The following is a 26,356-nucleotide window of genomic DNA, read 5'->3' as shown; positions in this document are numbered from 1 at the left end:
AAAGAAACAATGAGGTCCTGCATACATATCCATGGAAAATTTTTTTTTTTTTTTTTTTTTTTTTTTTTTGTCAAACGAAGTAAATTTCATTAATTTTATTTTTAATACTTGAATAGAAAGTCCAAAAGCAATTCAAATACAAGCATAGTCTAATCGTAAATACAACAGAAAAGCCCAAAAAGAGCAAGTCCACAATAATAAAACCCTAGATCTAGAAGATTGCAGACTTCACCACACTAGCTGGCCCACCATCGTCGATCCACCACCACCACCACCACCAAGAGGAAGAACTCACGAAAAAAATTGGATGAACGGAAAATGGGGGTGAGCAAGCCACCCTTGCAAAAAGCGCTCCCGTAATCCTAACAAATAGTGCTAATAAAAGCACATTAACAACCATCAAATACCAAAGTGCGCCACCAAGGAGAGACACGTGGTGGGCCAAGTGCTAGAAGTCGGCGGTGAAGGACTGACGATGGAGAGAAACATTAGAGCAAAAAAAGGAACATAAAAACTTAAATCTTACACTATGTTTGGACGAGGGAAATAAACTTGGAATTTGGATAAAAATGAGAATTTATAAATTGACATGCACCAATTCCTTTGTTTAGATTCATAAACATATAAATTTAGAATTTTCAAGTGGAAAAAAACTTGGAATTTGAGATCTCCAATTCCCAAGTTTAAATTCTATGTAAATAGGTGTCATTTCCCAATTTCTATGATTGAGAGTTTAAAAATAACAAATTCCGTATTCAATTTCATTGTTTTTTTAGGTTAACCAAACTAGAAAATTCACAAATTCTAGAAAATAAAATCTCGTCATTTCAATTACCATCATTTTAAAATTCCTTAGTAATCTTAAATTTCTTCATTCAAACATAGTGTTAAACAAGCTCGGAGATGTCAAGACAAAAGCTCAAGAAAAGTAAAACTTGAAGTTCCAGAAAAGGATATTCAAATGCCAAAGAAGATGAGGAAGGATTAGCTTGGATTGGCAAGCAAGGGGAGCCGCCGCGGACCCCCACCCAAAAGTAGGAGTCGGCGGCAAGAAGGGCAGAAAAGTTGTATGATTCAATTCTGTCATGCTATTAGAACCCAATGCTAAAATGCTAATTAAGGTCATACGTAGTTGCAACAACAGGCAGATTGGACCTCCGCATGAACTTTTTGACTAAATATATTATTGGCATTGCTCAACGAGCTGATGTTTATATTGCAGATTTTCCCACCATGAGACTGATAAAAAGTTGAAATAATGATTGGTCAATAAACAGATTCAAATTTTGGGTTTGGAAACAAAACATGTCAATAGTGATGGATCGCCCTGGTGATCAGGGCCTTCTTTTGCATTTGCTGCATCATACTCATTCTCTTTTTTATTCGGAAGTCCTCACACTCACTCTCACGTGGCATTTTAGTTATATCTTTTAACTCCATTTTCTTTTCTACAACTCCCTCTACTATAATGTAGCTTTAGGGGCACATTTGAAATTCATCCCACAACCTCAAAATGTATAAATGAAATAATCAAATCATCAAATAATCAAATAAAAATTGAACAAAAATATAGGGGAGGAGATATCTTAATCCACCCTATTGTAATTAAGAAGTTGAAATTTTTGTTTGATTAAATTCTTTGGACTTGTCTTATTTGCCCAAAAAAAGGAAGAAATTAGCGGAAAGAACACCACATCACACGAGAGTGAGTTTCAAAACCACTAAAAACAAAAGAATAAAGTTCAAGGACGAAAATAAAACATGACCTCGTTTAACCAAAAGAACAATGGACGAACTCTTGGTCTAGTGGAGAAATTTTCATTTTCCAGGAACGTCACGTGGCGGGCGTTTTAGAATGTCAAAATTCACAAGGTAACTGATGATCCATGTACTCCAAATGGATGAAAAGGAACCTCTTACAATCATAAAACAAGATTTTATTTGTATAAATACAACAAAGTGTATGAATCTCCCAACAAAATCTGCATCTCTTGTATCTACAATCTGTTTATCTACCTAACCAACCTCAGAACCCCCTTCCTCTCAGGGAAAAATAAAGAATAAAAATTTCAAAACTAAATTTCTCATATGCTATTTCGACACGGTAGGGGACGATGAACTGAACCGCCCCTTATATGTACCTCTAAATCCTAAAACAAAAATCATTTCAACCTATGGCGGAATATAGTACAACAAGCTGTATGTATCCTCGGTCAGCAGATTAGTTGTATATATACAAAAGAAAGTGCTCATGGGAAGCCCGTGAACGAAAAAGAAGATGATTCTGGGCAGCTTTTTCGCTGCTGTACATATTTTTCGTCCAGGAGGTTGGAGCGCCATTCACAAACACAGAAGGCTGTAGAATATGAGCGGTATGAATGCATTATCAAGTTGTGCTGTGTAAGCCTCCAACATACCACTTACGGTCACGGCTAGGAGAAGAGAGCACCAATGCTGACAAAGTTTGGCATCAAAAGCATAAGCACATGCATTAACAAGTTTAGCATCAAACGCATAAGCACATGCATGAACAAACTCGTTGACGGGAATAGAGAGACAACTCCAGTTACTTGATGACCTCCTATGTGCATCTTTTTTTAATGGGGTGGGGTTAGAGGAGAGGGTGCTCCATCAAATTATGCACATGCAAACATCGACAAAACTCATACTTAAATCACATGCATTATCAACCATGGTGACAAAAACCTGCAGCACAAACAGATTATCCTAATTCGGCAACAACTATATGCATGTGCACTTTGTTTCCAATTAGGAAACACTGATGAACATGAATTGCTTGCACATGCATGATTCATCTGATTCACAGAGTGCAACTCAACTCATCTAGGTGGCTTGACACCGCGTATGTGAGACCAATTAGATATCTTATTCTTATGTTAGGAATTCCTTTTCTACATAACTTTAAAAAATAAATAACCAGTTCAGTTATTCACGTAGTAGGTTCCGTGAACTACAACAGTCATATACTAATTTGGCAGAAGGAGAGAGAGACAGATATACACACCTCTGTAAGAATATATCCAGTGGATGCTAGAAGGGGAAGCAGAACTGAGCAAGCAGCCAGGACCGATGTTATACCAGCCGCAGTCCCTTCAATGGTTTTCTCTGCAAAGAAAAGTTCCACATGCATTAAGAAAATTAATGGAAATCCCATTTTTGGTGAAATTAATTAATACAGATACTTACTGCCAGTTTTACTCCACCTGAGGACACCATACTTATACCCAACAACTGATGCCTGAACATAAAAACACAACCATTAAACTAAAATTAAGCAACAGTTGTTTCGTGTCCAGTTCATTCAGTGCAATCACACTCACCATTGTGTCTCCAATTCCGAGGCTCAAAATTCCAGAAAAAGGAGCAAGGGGTCGATCATTATACCCCGAAGATATCCAGATAGGAAGAGCGCATCCCAACAAGAGTGAAAAGTGGCTGAACAAAGCATATAATATAAAAGACAAAACTTGTGAGACTTTTTTGCATCAAATTTATGAGTTTTAAGGGTTTGATCTAGGGGGAGAAGGAATTCCATACCTGACAATAAGAAGATCTGAGTCACGATGATCAGTGAAAGCATTCATAAATTTATCTACAGATTGTCCTAATGGCGAAATTCTCCATACCTTGTCACAAAGGCAGTCAAGCAAATGAAATAAGATTGACTTCAAAACCACTTTAACATACAGGCCCAGCACGCGCGCACACAGAAACTCTCTCTCTCTTCCAAAATATTCAAACACAGTTTTTTGACTAGGCAATATTGTATCCTCAACATGTGGATTTAATTTATTGCATCAGAAATTAAATTTATAGACCAATCAACCTCAGGTGCTAGTTTGAAAACTTACTCGAATAATTTCCAATGCCAAGAAAACTGCCAATGCTGCACCGAATGAAAGATCAAGAAACTCTGGCTGGAAAAGAAACATACAGGGAGCATATAAACACACACACACAACTAGAATGATGAATCCAAAATTTTACTGAGATGACAATCAATTCTTAGTCCTAAATCACCTGGAAGATAAGAGCAGGCACAAACATTGACACAGCCATCAGATGGTAGTACTTTCGGAGTAGAATCCTCTCAATCTTGCTATTTTTTGAAATATTGTAGAACCTCAAAACAGACACAAATATCACACAGATCCAGTACGCACACAAAGATAATCTCTTAAGTGGTTCTGAAAAAATAAATGAAAGTACCCTGCCAAAAGAAAAAAAAGAGATTTGATGCGGATATAAGAAAGCCATCAGACAGAAAGACAAATCTTTTGTAAACAGAATCAAAATTATAATCATGCACAGCAAAGAGCCAAGTTATGAAACAAAAGGAAACTTAAGGAACCTTATATAAGTCATTGCCCATGCAAATTTTGCCAAAAATTTACCGAATTGCACAACCCCTCAGAACCACAATCCAGATCAATTGCCACAATTCATGGCACTCTGGCAGTCCAGTTCCTTGAAACTGGAATTCAAGTGTACCATGATATATGGGAAATAAAAAGTAGATAAAATGTCAAAATTACAGAAAACTTAAAAACAGAAAATGCTGGTGTACCATGAATGACAAATGCAATTTATTGATTTTACAAACTCTGATTTAAGTATTTATGCATAAAGCGGGAGCCTTGTGCACTGGGTACGACCTTTATGCATTTTTGAACACATGGATGGATGTACTTCAAGTTGTATGCAAGGAACCAAACTGATATGTGTAACATTGCAAACTTACAACTCGAAATTAGCTAACCTAGTATACCATGCACGCCATGCACCAGGCTTAAGAGCACACCAAATCTCATACAGTACCGCAAACCCAAACATAAAAAAGATCCTAGTAACTATGGTTTTGGTAGAACCTACCTTTCAAACTATTTGAAAAGGAAGTTGCAAACACAAAAAGAGTAGCATAAAGAAAGTCCCGGTAACTGCAATTCTGGGCCTACATCACAACCAATGGAAAGCTGCTTCGCTATTATCACTAATTTCATATTCTTGAATAAGTCATACTTTGCAATTGTGCACACCAATACGAAGTGAGAATTAATTCAGAGTTTGTTTGTTATCTAGTTTTTTACATTCAGATGAAATCGGTGCCAATGCATGATATCAACCAGCATGCCGACCCTTTGATGTTTTGTTCAGACTGCAGCATTGACTTTTTATTAAATACCATTCAAAGCTTGCATTCCACACATCTAATAACTTCAGCACCAGTTACGAGAAATATCAGCCACCTAACTATAGTGAAACTAACGGTAACCTAATAACCAGTCGTATAGAAGATAATAAAAAATCCAGTTGAAGTAACAAGTATCATACAAATCGTTGAAAAAGGTTATACCATAACAAGGGATGCATATGAAAATCCTGAACCAACTGCATCCATGATGGAATGATCACAATCATGATGAATCCAAGGGAAGAAAAGAAGATAATAGATCTCCAAATCTCGTTGTTTGTCCTCACTTCAGAGCGGGCTGTACTTAATGAGAATTCCCACATTCGGAGAACAAATTTAAAGGCCATTGGGAAAAGAAGAAGGCCAAGCAGCAACCCCTGCATAAAATAAAACACTGTTGGTTTTCCTGCCAGACCACTTACAATAAATTTCATCTCCTAAGGAAACATACCTGTATAATAATACTAATCTCACTTCGTTTGCTTCCATACTGTACCACCTCTGATTTCATAAAAAACCCAGACACCTGTGCAAGAAATGTCATAACCAATATAATGAGTATATAAGCAGTTTGAATAGAGAAAGAAATAACTAAATAGAGCAGAAAAGCAATAACCTTTTCAATGGTATATGCCAACATGTCACCAAAATAGAGAACAAGACCTGAAGTCACTAGACATGCTTCCCCTAGAGTGAAACCAAAAACATGCGACATCAACAACTATTGAGAAAGAATCAGAGAAATATCTCAAAACAATAATTATCAGAAAGAGAGGTATGAATAGAAAGAAAAATAAAGAGAAAGATAGAGAGAGAGAGATCTGCTCACTGGCTGACTAATGATATGGCAATTCAACTTGAAGTACTCAATATGAATTCATTAATGTATTACTATTATGTATAAAGAACTTAATTTCTGGAAGAACAGATTGACTGGGCAAATGCATATTCATGTTTTTATTTTAATTGTGTAACCACTGAAAGCCACTAAACATCATGGGACCATCCGTGAATAGTAAATTTATTCCTAAGAAGCTAAAGCAGCCATTTGAATTAGGAAGTTACGTTTTTCCCCTTCAATCCATAAGAAAAATTCAATTGAATTTTGCAAGAACGAGCAAGTAAAATAGAAAAAAATAGCAAGGCATATACCAATGGAAGCACAAGACGGGAAAGTTCTAAGGACATGCTGAATTAATTTTACAGCTGCCAATCCGTGACAGAGCATCCATAATAACTTCAATGCAGTGTCAAAGCCTGTACGGAATGAGTTAATAAAGTTTCAGTTTTCCAATTACTATTGACTTAACCACAAGTAGAGAACACTTTTCATGCTCCTTAATCAATTCAGAAGAAAAGGACTTGGAAGATGTGCAGGAAACATACTAGTAAGAGATAATGTACCAAGAGTCACGCAGCACACCGCTGTGTGCAATACTATGCAACTTAAGCTAAACTTTGCATGCCAAATACTACGTGAAGGTGGAGGCATATTCTCGGATGAACGCCTTATAGTTATGCAGAGGAAAATCAGCACACACAAGCAACTGGCAGAAGCAGCCCAGTATTGCATTGTCAAAGATTCGAGTTCTGGATGGTAATATTGAACATATCAGCAACATATTACAGAGGAATGATATCAGACAAAGGTGCGATGTAAACAGTTGGAAGCATGAAGCCCTACAAAATCAGCTTATAAAACCAACTAAAAGTAATAGATGAAAAGAGTTGCCAGTTAACATAAACCGTTGCAAAGTTTTACAGCCAGAGAGAAAGAGAGAGAAGGAGGGTTACGATCTCCAAGAGAGGAAACATTATGCTATAAGGACCTATGCACCAAGTTAACAAAATGTCTCTACCAGAACAACTTTTCCCGTATCCCACGTGACTTGGCAGCTAGGACAAATGCTGTCTCTTCATGAGCACCATAAAACCGAGAGAAGGAGTGCTAACGATTTATTTCTATCACTTCATCTTAATAAGATCAAAGAGGTCGCACTTGGTGCAATGGCAAGTGCCTTCGCCCATGAGCGGTAGGTCTCGGGTTCGAGACTTGGGAGCAGCCTCTCCATAAATGGGGGTAAGGCTAGCCGACATTCACCTCTCCCAGACCCTGCGTAAAGCGGGAGCCTTGTGCACTGGGTATGACCTTTACTTCATCTTAATAAGATCACAGGAAAATACCACTTTCATCCAAATTCTTTTCTCTTACTAAGTACTAGGAGCAAATTCTGCAGAATTAAGAATCATCTTAAATATTTGGTTGAAAAAGGAATTGCTTCAAAACACACATAATTATCCACATGTGCAAATGGAAGTTTTCTTTTGATCTTCAGACCCATGCACTCCATTTTCCCTTCTCATCGATTCTTTATGCTTTTTCCCACTAACCAAATTTCAAATCTATTCAAACATCACCTATTGCCGTAACTATCTAAAGTAGACTAAGAATTTACTATGGCAATATGTCATACTTAGTGTAACAACATTAGCTTATTAAACCCAGTACTCCGATGAATATCACGAGCTTCCGAAACCCCAAATGGCACAGTGAATAGCCCACAGAATTTAAAATCGGAGCATGTTTATGATCAGCAGAATCCTGTCACATTCAATCGTCGACTTCCCACCAGTACCGATAAGTTCACGTCATCATGGAACTCAAATTTCTTTTACATAATCGTCAAGGTTTAAACTTTTTCGGCTCATCAGTACAGTGATAAAACAAAAGACAATAGTTTCAATAATTTGATGTTAATTACGTTTATTTCATGGTAATTATTTTTAGGCGCCACGGATAACGGTGAGCTGAAGTCGAAGGCTAGACAAAGTACCTTCAATCGCAGCTTGGTGCAATGAAACCGCCCGGGAAAGCTGTATCATCTTGGATATGAAAACAGCGGGCAACGTGACAGCCCCTAACAATATACCCGACGAAGCACCCGGCCTGAAAAATTGAAATTACAATAATGCCCACATCCACCACCGCAAGAGCCCCAACAAAATCAATTTCAAAAATCGAAAGCGAAGAGTGCGCGTACCTGGTGCTGAATTGGGAAAGGGAGGTGGAAGAATCGGCGAGGATGTCGAGGGAGAGGGCGGAGAGGGCGAGGAGAGAGAGAGCGACGCCGTGGGAGATGAGAGAGAAGGGGAGGGAGAAGAGGACACGAGTAATGAACAGCAACACCACGGCTCTCTCTCCGTTCATCATTCCGGCCATCGCCATGGCCATGGCCGCCATTGGAATTGGCGATCCTAAGCCTGTTCCGGCTTCGAGACGACGGAATTGGGATTGATCGAAGGATCAGGGAGGGGATTGAGAGGGAGGAGTCGTTGGGCTTTTTCGCGGGAATTGGGAATTTGGGAGGCGAATCTCCATTTTTTTGTGATGATAATTCCAATGGGGTGTGTGGAACGCTTGACCCAACTTGGAACAATGCGATTGGATGCGGTTGGAGACTTTGGCAGACGGGGACCAAACCAAACTCCACCAACGCGTTGAGAATCTTGACATTTACCAAACCCAGTCACCAACTACGACTTTGGAAGATAAATAAATTACACTATAGAAAACGCCACATTACATTTTAAACAAGAAAAACGCTTCTTCAACGAAATTTGCAATTTAAGTAACAAATTAAATAAGTAGTAGTTGAACTTTTTCGGTTTAGCTAATAATTCATGAGATGCAATTTGAAAAATATACAAGTTTACAGTTCGATGTAGTATGAACTCTTTTAATTTATTGAAACTTAATCCTAGTTGATTAGATGGAACTTTTGTGTTCAAAGAAACTTCATCTTTTGAAGGAATTTTTGGAATGTCTGAGAGGTGTGGATGTTTAGAAAATTATCTCTTGAGATGTCGGAATTTTTTTATTGATGTGTTAGAATAGGCATAAAATAACCGAATCAGTCAATTACTAATAGTTTGGTTTGGTTTGGTTTGATTTGGTTACAGTAGAGGTATTGGTCAAAACCAAATCAAACTGCTGAAATCAATATAATTATTTTTTTGAGTCAAATCGGATCATGCTCACCTTTGAAAAGTAGCCATAAAAAAAATCAACAATGCTAAGAAAAGCAAAATAAAATCACATGAAAATAAATCTTCTTTTTCAATTTTATTTGTATTGAAATAAGGGAATTTTAACGAAAAACTCCCGGTACTGTTTACTTTAACCAAAAATCACATTTTTACACTAAAAAATCAATTATGGGACTATTCACTCTATTATTTATTTTGTCCTTATCGTTAAAACTCAAAGTTTTCAAACTATTTTCATTAGTTTTCGTTTAAATCAATTGGAGGCAAACAAAATCTTGTGGCCCAAACTGTTAAAAAATCATAACTAAGGAGGAGAGTGGGGGTGGGCTCGACGAAGAAGAGAGAAAGACGGTGATCTAATATGCCATGGCATAAGGCAAAAGAGAAGAAGAAAGGTTTGAGAAAATATTAAATGGACGGGCATTCTATTGTTATTGGACCATGTTGTTGGTGAGTAATTTGCATACTAACTAATTAGCAGCACCCAAGTACTTCTACTAAGAGAACCCTCCTTGTTATATATAAGAAAACGAGAGTGAGTTGAGTTGGTAATGATTGTTTCTTCTCTATATTAAAACTTAGGTTTGAGTGCAGACAATTTTTTCTGGTGAGTAATTTGTAAAATTTGAAAAATTCTAAGAGCTCATATGTTAGTCATCAAAAAGGTTTGTGATATCATGACCCTGAAATCGGATAGCCTAACCTCCCCTAATCTTTTCCTCACCAAACACAAAAGAGCATCTCCCAAATGCCTTCAATTGTGTATTTATTGTTGGCCAAAAAAATCTCTAATGGAGAGACATCTTCGCAAATGAATGAAAATAAAAACCTAAATTCACATCTTGTGGTGGTTATTCCTGCCAATAAAAAAAATGAAAAATAAAATCTTAAATTTAAATCTGTCTTATTAAAGTAATATTTCTATTTATATTTTTTTTAAATATAAAATAAGATATAAATGTAACTATGTGTCTCAAATTTGATGGGACCTTTCACCAAATCCAGAAGTTCGATGATCTGGACCATTGAAATTTAATCAAACTACTACAAACAAGGAGTCTATTTAAAAATTATAATAATTGTAGTTGCTTAATCAAATATTAACGACTCGGTTTCCGAACTTTATGAATTTAGTAGAAATGATCCGGAAATGATTCTTTTCCAATTTGATGTATAAGTATAGAAGGAGTGGGACCACAATTATTGGAATGTAGCTGCGGATCGAGCATTGGATGCCAAATTTGCCCCTTAAGAAAAAAAACATAAATCATCAGTGGAAAATTTCTTTTGCCAACATTACAATTTTTTTTGTCAAATGATATATTTTATTAAATTAAATATTAAATTAGTCATTGATGAAATTTAAATCTACATCGTTATGCAAAAACTTAACAACTTTCTACCGCTGTGGTACAATGCTGCTCTTTACCAACGTTACACTTTGGATTATGCAAAATAGGACAAAAAAAGATAAGGACAAAAAAAAAAAAAAAAAAAAAAAAAAAGTGGAGAAGCAAAGCATACATGTACAGGAAAAAGCGCGTCAAATAACCCGCTGAATAAATTAATTTGCTTCTCTTTGTCACTGCCACACTCCAAACCCTTCACACACACACACTCAGTCTCTCTCTCTCTCTCTCTCTCTCTCTCTCTCTCTCTCTGTGAGCTCCTACTCAGATCCAGGTATGTCTCTGCTTCAATCTCTCAAGCTTCTACTTCATCTGTTTGAAGCAGCTTAGGGTTTGGATATGAAGCTTTTACTTGTGTTTGGTCTCTCAGAAATGAAGAGAAAGGCTTAAAAATATGAAACAATATTTACATATTTAATGGCTTTACTTGTGGTTGCTGTCTTAGTTTTTAGCTAATGATTCTATGTTTAAGGCTTAAGCTGGAGAGCAGAATTTGGTTAGTGAGAACACTAAAGAAAGAAGGAAACAGGTTGTAGTTTTCTGATTGGTTTCGAACTTGACGTGTATGTTTGCGTTTCCATTTCCGATTACTCATAGAATAAATGAATATAATCGAGAAAAATAATTTACCAAGATTAACTTTTGATGACAAAATGGCTATTTGGGCAGTTTTTTTATGAACAGCAGTTAAAATGTTCCACTAAAGCAGTTACCTGTGTAGTTTTCCAATATTTCAGTTCCATTATTCTGCAAGGGGTGAGGGACGGATGAGGTAATGTGGTAATGCGTTAGGATTAGGATAGGTCCAGGGTTCAATTCCCTCCAATGAGACCGGTAAAAAAAATCCATTTCAGCCTCAAGTATAAATGACAACTGATTGGGGTGACTTTATTTTCTGACGGTTTGGATGTAACAGACAGTGATTATGGTGGTGGTTCTTGATGCAGGATTCCGCATATGAAGGGTGTTTTTGACAAGTATTGAATTGTGTCGTCGATGAATATGTAGTATTTCAAGTTTGTTGCTGATCATAAGTTATTGTAGAATGAGTTGAAGTTTGTAATCTTGAAGAAGATGGAAGAAATACAATCACAATCGGATAATTATAGGTCTTCCTCATCTTCAGCAAGTAGTCCAGCAAGTCGGGTGCCCTCAAGTAACTTTTTCTACTTGCGTAAACCTGGCTCACTGAGACAACCCATCTCATTTGAAGATTCACCTGAATGGGAGGATACAGATGTTGATGTTAGGTTGGGGGAAGGAGGTGACTCCATCAACATTGCTGTCACACCGGTCTCCCCATCTCTTTCGAAGCTCAATAGTGGGTCCCTGCCATCCCCAGGGTTACCAGAGGGTGCAACTGTTGTAAGAAAGATTGCAGGGGCATCCCTTGTGTGGAAAGATTTGACTGTTACAATCAAGGGGAAAAGAAAGTACTCTGAGAAGGTTGTGAAGAGTTCGAATGGTTATGCATTGCCAGGAACTATAACAGTAATTATGGGTCCTGATAAATCGGGGAAGTCGACGCTACTAAGAGCACTTGCAGGTCCTTAAGCTTCCCTCTCACTTTTAAATTTCTAATTGTGCATAGAACTGTGCTTCCTCTTATTTTTGCATACTAGAGTTCTAAGCATTGTTTGTTTCCCTTGCTTTAGGAAGATTGCCTCACTCAGCCAGAATGTACGGTGAGGTGTTTGTGAATGGTGCCAAGTCGCACATGCCGTATGGTTCATATGTAAGTTCCACGTACCATCACTATTCTGCTCAGTTTTTACTTTTTATGTGGTTTGCAAGTTGCAACTCATACATTGTTTTATTTGCTTTCCTGCTATTACCCGACTAGTCTTGGGCTCTACTTACAATTTTACTCTCTTATCATTTTGTTTGTCATGAGTCTTTGTCGTGACATTTCCTCTTGTCATTTTTCTGTTATTTCTGTTACATTCGGACACACATTTGGTGATTTTTTTTTAAGAAAAAGTTACTCAAGTGACTGTTAGGATATGCTCTCAAATTAGTTTCAGTGCGCATCGCTTTTCTTCAAAACATTTTAGTACGAGTTCAATCAAATTTGAAACATAATAATTCTGATGTACTTTTTCATGGTTATTAAAAGTTTTTTTTCTTATAGGTTATCATAAACAGCTATGTTTTTTTGTTAGAGATGTCATTCGTCTATCATTAGGATATTCTGAACCATGCAAAAAGTGATTAATAACCTGAAGTTTAGATATGAAAAAAAAAAAAAAAATCAGAGCAATGTCTAACCAGTCTTGGTCCCATGCCAAGCCTGTTTTAGTGTGGTAAAGCCAGGCTGTTCTCATTTCCCATTGAGCCTCAAGTCTTTCAGGCTTCTCAATTTGCCCCATTAAAGTTTTACAACCTTTTCCTGATTGGCGTGATTGCGTCCCCTAGGTCACTTGATAGATTTTTCTCAGGGCAAATTACATGGAGGGGGTGTGTAAAAGGTCACATTGTTTTTCTATGGCTAACTCTGTGTCTGTGGACTCTGGCTACATTTTTGTTAATCCAACTCGCAGGGCTTTGTTGAGAGGGAAATCACTCTAATTGGATCCCTCACTGTTCGAGAGTTTCTATATTACTCTGCGCTGCTCCAGCTTCCTGGTTTCGTTTGTCAGAAAAGGAGCGTAGTAGAGGATGCCATCCATGCCATGTCACTGGGTGATTGTGCAAACAAATTGATAGGTGGTTACTGTCTTATGAAGGGCCTTCCAAATGGTGATAGAAGGCGTGTTAGCATCGCTCGAGAGCTTGTGATGAGGCCTCATATTTTATTCATAGATGAACCCCTTTATCATCTTGATAGGTAAAATTTATTCTGTTTGCCGTGCACTCTACATTATTCCATTCCATGGTGTGGTAAATTGTCAGTGCAGCACTATTTTGTGTATAACTAAATTATGAGTTTCTATAATTGTCTTTGAAGTCTCTTAGTTGTATTTTATGTTTTTGAAGAAATCGTAAGATATATAAATATTAGTGCGCTAAGTTGTCAACTTGATGATTTCCAATAATAATTTAGCTAACCTTAGAACTGATACAATATAGGATTGTTGCTGCATTGTTTCCTGAGGGATCTTGCAGCATCATTGAATTGTATCGATTAGGTCTCCTTTATCCATATGTAGTTTATCGCATGGACTCCATGCTCATGACCAATTGCCTTTCTATTGATATATATTTGATTCCTTAAAGTACCATAACCGAAGTGTTTTTTTTTTTCAGTGTCTCCGCACTGCTGATGATGGTAACGCTGAAGAAACTTGCAAGTACGGGTTGCACCATTATATTTACCATTTACCAAAGCAGCACAGAAGTATTTGGCCTTTTTGATCGGATATGTCTTCTTTCAAATGGAAATACCCTGTTTTTTGGAGAAACCTTGGCTTGTTTGCAGGTAAATGACATTTAAATAAGTTTGTTTTGTCATTTACTTTTTAATTCTGGACTCGCTGACCGTAAAATTAATCTGGTTTGTCATTAATATTTTAAACAAGGTACTATTTACTTATTAGTGTTGTGTGTTTCATATGGTTGAGATTATTGTGTAAGAGAAGAAATTCAAGAAACCAATTATGTTATAAAAATTAAAATTCTAAAATTTCGTGTTTTTATTTTTATTTATTTATTGTTCTTTTATGTTTTTGGGAGCTAATTAGAGAATTGTAGATAATTGCTAACATACACTTTATGTTGATTCAGCACTTCTCAAATGCTGGATTTCCTTGTCCGATTATGCAAAGTCCGTCAGATCACTTTTTACGGGCAATAAATACAGATTTCGACAAGATCATTTCAACGTGCAAAAATTGGCAGGTAAGTACAGGATGCTGCAGTTTTCCTTATTCTACACCTTAAATTCGTACATTATAATTTTCCTTTTGAGAAGTTTCAAAATTGTTGGACTGTATGTTTTTATTTTGACTTAAAAGTCGAAGGATGGCTGACAATAGTTTGTTATGAATTCACCATAATAACTGTGGTCCAATATGTCTTAAGACTTTAGTGGGATATTCACTGTGTTTAACATATGCTTTGCATGAACTACAACGTGATAACAGGATGACAACGGAGATTTTTCATCAGTGAACATGGATACTGCTGTGGCAATACGCACCCTTGAAGCAACTTATAAAACATCAGCAGATGCTGCTGCAGTTGAAACTATGATACTGAGACTCACAGATAAGGTAAAAATTTGAGATGCAGCTGTGGTTTTCTGTGTTATATTGGAAGTTTCCTGTTTTCCATATTGTGTTCCATAATTTGGTGATGTTTACATGTTGGCATATATATTAGGTTCTGTAATCTTTGTTAACTTGTGATGTGCATATGCTTCTATAGGAAGGTATGGTACTTAAAAGCAAGGGAAAGGCTGGAGCTGCTACGCGGATAGCAGTTTTAACTTGGAGATCTTTATTAATAATGTCAAGGGATTGGAAATACTACTGGCTTCGTCTTATTCTTTATATGATTTTTACATTCTCCGTTGGAACAGTATTTTCTGGCTCAGGGCATTCTTTGTCCTCAGTTATGGTGAGCTACTTAACATCACTTTTTTCAATCACTGAGAAAATAAAATAAAAGTCCATTGCATATTTCGGAAATTGTTTTCAGTTCTCCTTTATGAATGCCACTTTCTTAATTTAACACTTCTTTCAAAAAATTTACTCTCGCATGCAGTCAAGTCGAGTTGCAGCAATGTTTATTTTTGTTCTGTACTGCACTAGCAAACGCTGCTGGAGCATGTGCTATATTCTAGATAATGTTAAACCTTTTATATGCAGACAAAAGTTGCAGCGATATTTGTATTTATTTCGTTTACCGCACTGCTAAGCATTTCTGGAGTACCTGCAGTTATCAAAGAAATCAAGGTAATCCTGATTGATTCATGTCTTAGATTTTGACTTAAAGTAGTGTGAAAGTTTGCCTAGTTATGATTAATATAGTGGCAACATTGGCAGATTAATTAAATGAGTTATGCTGGTATTAAGTTTCTTCTTGAAAGAACCCAAGATTTAGAGATCCAAAATTGATCTCTCAGTTTAAAACTTCGGCAGTGTTAAAGAAATTTCATTTATTTGCGATGATGATGGATACTGTAATTAGTTAGGTTCATTGTTTTCTTGATTCTTCTAATCAAACTGATTATGGATACTGTAGATATATGCCAGTGAAGAATCGAACCACCATTTGGGGGCACTAGTCTTTTTATGTGGACAACTTCTCTCTAGCATCCCGTTCCTGTTTCTCATCTCCATCCCATCAAGTGTCGTCTTCTATTTCCTTATAGGATTGCATGATGAGTTTAGCTTGTTGATGTACTTCATGCTGAATTTCTTCATGTGCCTCTTAGTAAATGATGGGATAATGCTGGTGGTTGTTTCTTTATGGCAAGATGTTTTCTGGAGCACCCTCACTCTGATATGCATACAAGTAAGTTCCTCTATCTCAATGAAATAATGTACTTGAAGTCATCTGCGAACAAACAAGAACTTTTACATTTTTCCGCATGGTAAATGATACTGCTTTTTCCTGATCAAAGATCATTAAATTTGGTATGGGCTTGGATAAACTAAACTGTGAAACCAAATCATAAAATACGTCGCAGTTGTGTTTTATGGCATGGTGTGCAATAAAACTGTCTCAGGTATCATATCAATGAATGTCCATGATATAAATTATAATTTTGCTTTTCTGACCAAGATTGGCGGTGTTATAACGTTATAATCAGTTTCCTATCCTTCCCTAATCTTACATTGCATACATATGGAATTTCAGGTGGTAATGATGCTATCCGCGGGATATTTCAGAATTCGAAATGCTTTGCCTGGACCAGTGTGGACATATCCAGTATCCTATTTAGCTTTCCATACATACTCTATACAGGCAAGAGGATTTACTTAGTCCCATGTATTTTCTTCCTTGCTGCATAACAACGCTGAAAAACAATTGTTGAGCAACCTGGTTTAGTTTCAAATTTCTCGAATTTGGGAAGGGAAAACAAAGCATTCCAGAGTGATATTTTGGAACTAGTTGGTTAATTTTAATGTTTTTCTAACTGAACATTCGTAACTATTATCTTCCTGTTATAGGGGCTGTTGGAGAATGAGTACATAGGGACATCCTTTCCAGTTGGGCAGGTAAGGACCATATCCGGGTATCAAGCACTTAGTAACGCATATGACATCTCCCCGGACAGCAATTCCAAGTGGGAAAATTTACTGATCTTGTTTCTAATGGCTGTCGGGTATCGTGTTCTTGTCTTTGTTTCATTGTACTTTCGTGTAGGCGAAAAAAAGTATATACGTAAGATTTTGAAGTGTAATCAGGATACAAACAGTGCAAGATGAATGAAGTTGCTACTGGCCATTAGTGTTGTATTTCAGCCATCGCATTTTTGTGACTTCATGCAGTCTTTGGCATGTACCTTTATCGTCTATGAATGAGAAAGTCTTTTGTTGCCAACTCCTTGTTATTTTGAATGCTTACAGACCTGAGATCTGCATTTCATGCCTGATTTTCATTTCAATTAGGGCGATGCTATACACACATATTTTTATCTCTTACACAAGGATCGGATTAACCTAAATTTACTATTGAGATTGACTTCAAACTAAACTTAAATTAAAGATGGATAACGATGACAAATTCAAATATGCAAAAACCCAAACGAAATTGAAAATATCAATTGAACAAACACAAAGTAAAAGTGAATGAATTATGAAAAATTAATATATTGAAGCACTAGGACATCAGGTCCCTCATTCTCAATCCCATCTAATCCCGTTATTCATATTAAACTCAATTTATTCCCATCTTGCTAGCAATTATCCCTTGATTCGTCAATATTTCCTTTCAGAATATACTAACTGTGTTTCTAACTAGGACATCAGGTCCCTCATTCTCAATCCCATCTAATCCCGTTATTCATATTAAACTCAATTTATTCCCATCTTGCTAGCAATTATCCCTTGATTCGTCAATATTTCCTTTCAGAATATACTAACTGTGTTTCTAACTATCTACCCATGCTATGTCTAGCCACATAAGTAGATAATCGAATCCCTTTACGCTAAATGGATAATTTCACAATACTACACAAATCATAACCAGTATGTCTACTCAATTATGTAATTCATGGTAATCGTTATGAGAAGCAATCTACTAAACTCAACCTGTCAGTCCCAATTTAGTTCTTCACACAAATAATGGCCAGTTATTTGATAACGATAAAGCACAATAACAATTACTCAACATGGAAAACAACCGAGATCAATATGAAATAATAAGAATTAGATGTTCATGATAAGAGTACACCCTAATCCTAGCAAAAGGATTTAGTTCATGATCGAAATAAAATACACCACGCTAGAATTCGAAAACAAAGAAGGAAACAACTGAAATTCCATTCTCCACTCCACAGCAAAGCTAGAATTCCCCCAATTGCTTCTTCTTTCTCTCGGCTTATGTATGTCTCTGCGCTGTGTTATTTTTTTATTTTTTTCTTAGGTCTCGACCCCTCTTGCAGCTCTTGAAATCTCCCCCATGCAATTCAATAGAAGCCTCGGTTCCGTCATCCCCCCGGTTGGACTTTCTTCCTTCTTTTTTTTCTTCTCTCCCTTTTTTCCTTTTGTTCTCTAATCCACATGCCGTTTTTATGAAGCCCAAATTGGACTTAATTTGATAAAGCCCAAATTCCAGCACCACTCTCACATAGCATCAGTCCACTTCGTTATTCTTTCGTGCTTTCCTTGTAATTCTTCTAAAAAATCCAGTTTTCTCCGAAAAAATAACTTCTATAAAATTCACACAAAATACATCAAATCCAACTGTTTTATATCAAACCATGACTAAATTAATAGGTAAAAGAGATACAAAATATACCTATTATATCAACCTAACAAATACCCCCAAACCTATCTTTTGCTAGTCCTCGAGCAAAACATAAAATGAAAAACAAATAACATTAACTAAAAACAAAAACCTAATTAAGCCCACTTTCGCTGGCGAAACGATTGCACTGAGCATGTGCAACAAGCCTTTAAACCCCTAGGTGTCCCTAGTCGGAGGAGTTGTGTCTCCTGAGGGTTTACTAGTTACGCTACCCACAAACGCTTTACTGAAAAGCAAAGGTGTTACAGTTATCACTTCCATCAATTAATGAAAACCAATGCATGCCAATCATACTTCCAAAACTAAAGTTATGCCCTTATAAATCAATGCATCACAATGGAAAGTATGAAGCCAACATCCCAAGCACTCCGGCTTAAAAACAACCACACTTTGCGTGTGTACAAATTCGCCTCGACTCTAAGCCTCACAAGATATCACTCAATTTTCTCATAGAACCTAGGCTTTCTCTCTTAACAAGCATATGTGATGAGTTTATGCAAAAGGAATCAATATATTATCACATATGATCAACATTGAAAAACAGCAATTTCTGAAAATAGATCTCATGAAAGGAATCGAATACTAAGAACATGGGTATCAACCTTCACCAAATAAGCTAGACTTCCCTATAAATCCGTTAGGTCTTTGAAACGGGTGTAATGTAAGGCTAGGTATTTGGGCTAAGAAAGAAACGATATGGAAAAGAAAAAAAAACAAAAACTTGAGAAACACCAAGACTTTTCGTATGTAGTTCGGTTGGCACCTCTTTGAAACTTGATATATGATTTGTGGCATCCAGGACTCATGTTATAATGAATGGTACAATTTCTCTTCTTTTTCTTTTTCTCGACTCTTTTTTTTTTTTTTTTTTGTTGGAAATAACTACAAGAAATAATAATAAGAACCATGGTACCTCGGTACACGCCACTACTTTGATGTAGAACTCAACCTTGATTTCTTTTGATATCACCTTGGTATCTCTCAAGCTATATGGTATGGCTAATATAGGGTAGATTGGATAAGAATTTATGTGAGTAATGAAAGATAAGGCTAAGTGTTTGGCTTCAATGGGGTTAATGGAGCACACAAAAGGTAGGGAATAGGCCTTTTAGTGGTGGAAAACATGCATAGCCTAACTTCGTTTCTATAGTTCCATCTAACCCAATGGCAAGAATACCCAACATATATTAAAGTTCTTTAGTACCCAATGCAAAATAATGTTAATGAGATCATAAAAATTAAAGAAAGAAATTGGAAAGTGTTTAAGAGTAGAAACAAATTAACCCTCTCAAGAAAAGCTTTGGCACAACAACTCACATGGGTAGTCTCCACTATTTCTCCACATCATCCAAACATGGACAGTTTGTCCACCAAAGTACTTGAGAAATGGCAAAATGAATGGTAAAAAAAATGTGATGCAAAAACCTTCTAGGCAACCCTTTAGCAAAGGAAGAATTCTTAGCAAGACATATACATCGCCATTAATAGAATAAAGTGATAACCTTAACAACTTATGCTTCCAAGCTCTTATTGTTTCCAACAAATTCTAACACCCAATCCCAAAATTTTAATTCCTACCTCATCCTAAAAATTTTAACAAAACAATTCATCACATAAGGATGTATAAATATAAGCATGAAAGAAAGTAAGAGAATAGGAAGAGAATACACCTATTTTTGGGCATCATGGAAGATGGAATGGCTTTAAAAATAATGAATTCCGAGCCAAAATTGTTGCCTTCATCATAGGATAAAAATCTGCAAAAATAAGCAAAATTGACTTTTAGTGACAAAAATAATTCCCAGAAACCGTCGCTAAAAGTATGAACAAGCCTTTTGTGACAGAGAAAATCTTTGAAGATCGTCACTAAAGCTCTTTTATGACAGAAAATCTGCAGAAATTATGTAGCAAATTTACATGTTTATTTTCACTTTTTGAGCTTCTAAACCTCCCAATTCACAATGTAGGTCGAATTTTTGTCCCAAAACTATTCCAACACATCATATTAACCATTCTAAACATGTTAGCATCACCAAATTAACTTGAAAAACATCCAAAATTAATTTAGGCAGATAAGTTGATTATGACCAAAATATGAACTCAAAGTGCAATTTTTCAATTTCTTTGGCACATAACAACAAAGCCACTCCAAACACATTTGAAATGACAAACTAAACATGTTCAAATCATCATGTGGGTGAAGAAGTCAATATTATTAAACTTGGAACATAAAAACCTTAGCTGTTGACCTTAAAAACAAAAATTCAAATGAATCAACCAAACTAACAAAAAAACTAGGCTCTCCCCCCAAACCTAAACTAAACATTGTCCTCAATGCAAAATCACAACAAAAAGATGCACAATGAGTAGTATGGAACAGAAAGGAAGAAAATGCAAAACTAATAATCAAAGAAAGGAACGAATGAACCTGGTTGGGTTGGCTCCCAACAAGCGCATAGTTTAAAGTCCTCAGCCCGACTTGGCATTGCAATCAATTGGGAGAAGCAAGGGTCACAACATTCGTGTTTCGCTCAAAACTGGCAGCAAGATATGGCTTCAATCGCTGTCCATTAACTTTGAATGTAGCATCCGTTGTATGATCACGAATTTCAATTGTTCCATATGGAAAAACTTGAACAACTGTAAAAGGACCAGACCATCGTGTTCCCAACTTCCCAGGGAAAAGTTTCAGCCGAGAATTAAACAAAAGAACTTGCTGGCCAATATAAAACTCACGACGAAGAATATGTTGATCATGCCACTTTTTGGTACGTTCCTTGTAGATTTTAGCATTTTCATATGCATCATTCCGAAATTCTTCCATCTCGTTCAATTGAAGAGCTCTCTTTTCTCCCGCTGCGTCCATCTCAAAATTAAGCTTCTTCACTGCCCAAAATGCTTTATGTTCCAGTTCCACAGGTAGATGACATGCTTTTCCAAACACCAATCGATATGGAGACATGCCAATTGGAGTCTTGAATGCAGTCCGATACGCCCATAGCGCATCATCCAACTTTGCAGCCCAATCTTTGCGTGAAAGTCTCACGGTCTTCTCTAAAATATTCTTGATCTCTCGATTGGAAATCTCAACCTGCCCACTAGTTTGTGGATGATAAGGTGTAGCAACCTTATGTGTGATTCCATATTTCGCCAAAAGAGCATTGAAGTGACGATTACAAAAGTGCTTGCCTCCATCACTAATAATGGCGCGCGGGGTGCCAAAGCGAGTGAAAATATGCTTCCGGAGAAAATGAACAACAACCTTAGCATCATTAGTAGGTAAAGCAATTGCTTCAACCCATTTTGAAACATAATCCACAGCTACCAAGATGTATTGCTTGCCATAAGATGATGGAAATGGTCCCATGAAGTCAATACCCCAAACATAAAAAAGTTCGACTTCTAGAATATTATTCAACGGCATTTGATGTCTACTTGAGATATTTCCAATACGTTGGCAGCGATCACATGTAGAAACAAAAGTATGAGCATCCTTGAACAATGTAGGCCACCAAAAACCAGATTGTAGTACCTTGGCAGCAGTCTTTGTGGCACCAAAATGACCACCACATGCTAGAGAATGGCAATGTCGCAATATTTCCTCCATCTCGTCATCAGGAACACACCGTCTTATACATTGATCTGGACAATGCTTCCACAAGTACGGCTCATCCCAATAGTAATGTTTGACTAACGAAATGAATCTTTTTTTCTGTTGCCAAGTCAAATCAGGAGGCATGATATCACTAACTAAATAATTGACATAATCTGCATACCAAGGAGTGACTGAAGATTTGATGGTAAAGAGCTGCTCGTCAGGGAATGTTTCGGAGATAGGAACTAAGTCATTATCACCTTCATGATGCATAATTCGAGAAAGATGATCCGCCACCACATTTTCAGACCCCTTCTTATCCCGTATCTCTAAATCAAACTCTTGTAGTAACAACACCCATCGAATCAACCGAGGCTTTGCATCTTTCTTGGATAATAAATACTTCAAAGCTGAGTGATCGGTGTAGACAATTACCTTTGAACCAATGAGATAAGAACGGAACTTGTCTAAAGCAAAGACAACGGCTAGAAGCTCTTTCTCGGTAGTGGCATAATTCAATTGTGCGTCATTGAGAGTTCGACTAGCATAATAAATCACATGCAGTAGCTTATCTCTCCGCTGACCCAAAACTGCTCCAATAGCATAGTCACTTGCATCACACATAATCTCAAAAGGTAATTCCCAATCCGGTGCAACTATCACAGGAGCTGTCGTGAGCTTCATTTTCAACACATTGAACGCCTCAAAACATGATGAATCGAATACAAACTCCGCTTCTTTCAGGAGCAAGTTACACAACGGTTTTGTAATCTGAGAGAAATCCTTAATAAAACGTCGATAAAAACCAGCATGACCTAGGAAACTTCGAACTCCTTTGATGGAAGTGGGTGGCGGTAACTTTGAAATTGTCTCAATTTTCGCCTTGTCTACCTCAATGCCATTGACCGAAACTTTATGACCCAAAACAATCCCTTCTTGCACCATAAAGTGACATTTTTCCCAATTTAGAACTAAATTGGTTTCTTCACATCTTTGCAACACCGAGGACAAATTATCCAGACAAGAATCAAACGATGAGCCAAAAACTGAGAAGTCATCCATGAATACCTCAATACAACGCTCTACCAAGTCAGAAAAAATACTCATCATGCACCTTTGAAAAGTAGCAGGCGCGTTACACAACCCAAAAGGCATACACCTATACGCAAAAGTACCGAAAGGGCATGTGAATGTCGTCTTTTCTTGGTCTTCTGGTGCAATCGGAATCTGATTATAACCAGAGTACCCATCTAAAAAACAATAGTAAGCATATCCAGCAAGTCTATCCAACATCAAATCAATGAATGGAAAAGGAAAATGATCTTTTCAAGTCTCATTGTTCAATTTCCTATAGTCAGTGCATACTCTCCATCCTGTTGTAGTCCTCGTTGGAATTAACTCATTCTTGTCATTCTTAACCACTGTAACTCCACCTTTTTTCGGTACCAAATGCAAAGCACTCACCCATTTACTGTCCGAAATTGGATATATTATTCCAGCGTCTAATAACTTCAAAATCTCAGCTCGTACCACCTCCTTCATATTTGGATTTAATCTGCGTTGATGCTCAACTGAAGGCTTGTAATTGTCTTCCAACAAGATCCGATGCATACAAATGGACGGACTAATTCCTTTGATGTCAGCAATACTCCACCCAATTGCCATTCTATGCCTTCTTAACACTCTCAATAGTTTTTCTTCTTCAACTTCACTCAAATATGCAGAAATTATAACAGGTAAAGTCTCAGCAGCTCCCAAGAAAGCATACTTTAAATGTGATGGCAATGGCTTCAAATTTAAGGTAGGTGCGGCTATGATACTTGGCAGCGATTTTGAAGGTACAGATCCAAGGTCTTCGAACTCCAATCGTCCACTCTTTGTAACTGATTTGAAAGCATCCAAATAAAGAGCACATTCTGCTAACAGTTGATTTTCATCTTCTGAAGTAGCAGCATGAACTAGTGCAGCTTCCATAGGATCACTGGGCTTCTCAACTCTGAATTTTTCAGAAATCGCGGTCTCGACTAAATCAATGCGAAAACAATCTTCCGTTTCTCTTGGAAATTTTCCAGCCTCGAACACTTTGAATGTTGCTTTCTCTTCCCCAATTCTCAATGTCAAAACCCCTTGTTCCACATCAATTAAAGTCCTAGCTGTGATAAGAAATGGCCGACCCAAAATCAACTGAGTCTCATAATCTTCTTCCATATCCAACACCAAGAAATCTGCTGGAAAAATCAGCTTGTCAACCTTCACTAACACATCTTCGATAATTCCCTTTGGATATGCAATTGATCTATCCGCCATCTGCAAAGAAACAGTAGTGGGTTTAATTTCACCTATTCCAATGTTCTTAGCAACAGATAAAGGTAATAAATTAATACTAGACCCCAAATCACATAATGCTTTTTCAAATAAATTAGTGCCAATAATGCATGGAATTTTGAAACTCCCTCTATCTTTTTGCTTGAGCGGAAGCTTTCTTTGAAGGATTGCACTGCATTCTTCTGTCAACTGAATCTTCTCATGATTGCCAAATTTTCTTTTCTTTGAGATGATATCCTTCATGAATTTAGCATAATTCGGCATCTGCTCCAAAGCATCGGCAAATGGAATATTAATCTCCAATTTCTTAAACATCTCTAAGAATTTGAAATACTTCTCATCTAACATATTCTTCTTGAGCCGTTGAGGAAAAGGAATAGGGGGCACATATGGCTTCACGGGTTGGACAACAGGCTTAGGGAGTGGCGTGGCTGCAATGACTGATTGTGGTGAAGCTTTTGAAGTGGTTCCCAGTATAGCTAGTGGCTGTACAACATCGGACAGTGGCTGCTCCCCTTGTGAAATGGTTTCTACCTTTTCTTCCTCATTGTTTTTCTCAAAATCAGCTGCTGTTTTCACTTGTTTCCCTCTTCGAAGAGTTATTGCTTTAGCTTGCTCATGGTTTCTCGGATTAACTTCAGTTTGGCTTGGAAAAGAACCTTTTTCTCTAACTGCCAAAGAATGAGCTAACTGCCCCATTTGAATCTCCAAATTTTTTATTGAAGCAGCCTGGTTCTGAAGAGTTGTCTCAGTTTTGCTCATAAATTGATTTGTATTGACAGAAAGAGTATTCACGTTACCAGCAAGCTGTGCAATGACATCTTCCAAATTATTCTTCTTCTCTTGAGGTTGGAAACCAGATGGTGGCTTATGTACATTCTGATTATTGACCCATGAGAGATTTGGATGGTTTCTCCATCCTTGATTATAAGTATTGGAGTATGGATCATTACCAGGACGTCTGTAAGCATTCACCATGTTCGCTTGCTCTTGAACAAATTCTGGAAAATCAACACTATACGGACAACCAACTGTGGCATGACCAGGAACTGCACATATGGAACAAACCTCTGGAACTGATGCTCTCCCATTCATAGAAAGCAAAGTGTCAAGTTTACTAGCAATCACATCGACTTGTGCCTTTGAAGCAAATTCGGTAGAATTATTAATCTCAAAAACTCCTGCCCGTCTTCCTCTTGCTTCAGAATGTTGTGTTTCGAGTGCTAGAGTATCAAAAAGTGCTTGACATTCGGCTGGCGTCCTGTTCTTAATTGATCCCCCTGCATAGTTGTTCACTGCAGCTTTGCTTGAAACTGTTAATCCTTTATAAAATATCCGCATGAGAACTAGAGTAGGCAAACCATGGTGCGGACACTGAATCAACAAATTATTAAATCTCTCCCATGCCTCAGAAAACGTCTCATCTGCCTGTTGAGTGAACTGCATGATACTATCTCTAAGGGTATCGGTCTTCTGAGTCGAGAAGAATTTCTCCAAAAATTTATTCTGAATATCGTTCCAACTCGTCAAGGTTCTAGGCCTCAAAGAATTCAACCAAGTCTTCGCTTTGTCTTTCATAGTGTATGGAAAGACCTTCATCCTGAGATGTTCCTCGGTGACTCCTTCTACCAATGCCATGTTGGACACCATATTGAAGATATCTCTAATATGTGCCAATGGATCTTCAGTGCTCATGCCATGAAAAGAAGGCATCATATTAAAGTGGATAGTCTTCAATTCATAATTCCTTGCAGCTGCAGGAAGAGCTATGCTGGACGGTGATTCCGGAATGGTTGGCATATCAAGATCTCCCATCGTTTCATTCTGAACTAACGCCATCTTGCTCTCTTG

The 26,356-nt window shown here is 37.1% G+C and overlaps 2 protein-coding genes and 1 pseudogene across 4 annotated transcripts; 2 read left to right on the top strand and 1 right to left on the bottom strand.

Annotated features, from left to right (window-relative positions):
• Nucleotides 1-1,898: 1,898 nt before the first annotated feature.
• LOC126590134 (dolichol kinase EVAN) lies at nt 1,899-8,712 on the bottom strand. Of its 3 annotated transcripts, none has more exons than XM_050255657.1 (14): nt 8,254-8,712; nt 8,047-8,159; nt 6,599-6,802; nt 6,365-6,469; nt 5,829-5,899; nt 5,664-5,738; nt 5,375-5,589; nt 4,042-4,231; nt 3,873-3,938; nt 3,559-3,647; nt 3,342-3,456; nt 3,208-3,259; nt 3,026-3,126; nt 1,899-2,454 (listed from the first exon to the last, which is right to left on the bottom strand). In XM_050255657.1, exons 1-14 carry the CDS (start codon nt 8,451-8,453, stop codon nt 2,341-2,343), a joined length of 1,710 nt encoding a protein of 569 aa, XP_050111614.1. In that variant the 5' UTR covers nt 8,454-8,712; the 3' UTR covers nt 1,899-2,340. The 3 variants fall into 3 exon arrangements, with proteins under 3 accessions (XP_050111614.1, XP_050111615.1, XP_050111616.1); XM_050255658.1 differs by having other exon boundaries at nt 6,617-6,802; XM_050255659.1 differs by lacking the exon at nt 6,599-6,802.
• Nucleotides 8,713-10,814: 2,102 nt separating this feature from the next.
• LOC126590132 (ABC transporter G family member 3-like) lies at nt 10,815-17,157 on the top strand. The gene is made up of 12 exons (XM_050255654.1): nt 10,815-10,942; nt 11,616-12,214; nt 12,324-12,403; nt 13,209-13,495; nt 13,915-14,086; nt 14,392-14,505; nt 14,751-14,879; nt 15,034-15,225; nt 15,477-15,563; nt 15,853-16,125; nt 16,471-16,578; nt 16,785-17,157. The coding sequence occupies exons 2-12, from the start codon at nt 11,743-11,745 to the stop codon at nt 17,040-17,042; spliced, it is 2,172 nt and encodes a 723-aa protein (XP_050111611.1). The 5' UTR covers nt 10,815-10,942; nt 11,616-11,742; the 3' UTR covers nt 17,043-17,157.
• Nucleotides 17,158-25,862: 8,705 nt separating this feature from the next.
• LOC126591665 (small nucleolar RNA R71) lies at nt 25,863-25,969 on the top strand (annotated as a pseudogene).
• The last annotated feature ends 387 nt before the right edge of the window (nt 25,970-26,356 follow it).

The sequence above is a fragment of the Malus sylvestris genome, chromosome 11 (genome assembly GCF_916048215.2).
Source record: "Malus sylvestris chromosome 11, drMalSylv7.2, whole genome shotgun sequence".
Classification (NCBI taxonomy): Eukaryota; Viridiplantae; Streptophyta; class Magnoliopsida; order Rosales; family Rosaceae; genus Malus; species Malus sylvestris.
Note: the sequence above shows the minus strand (reverse complement) of the source record. Positions and strands in the feature narration are given on the sequence as shown.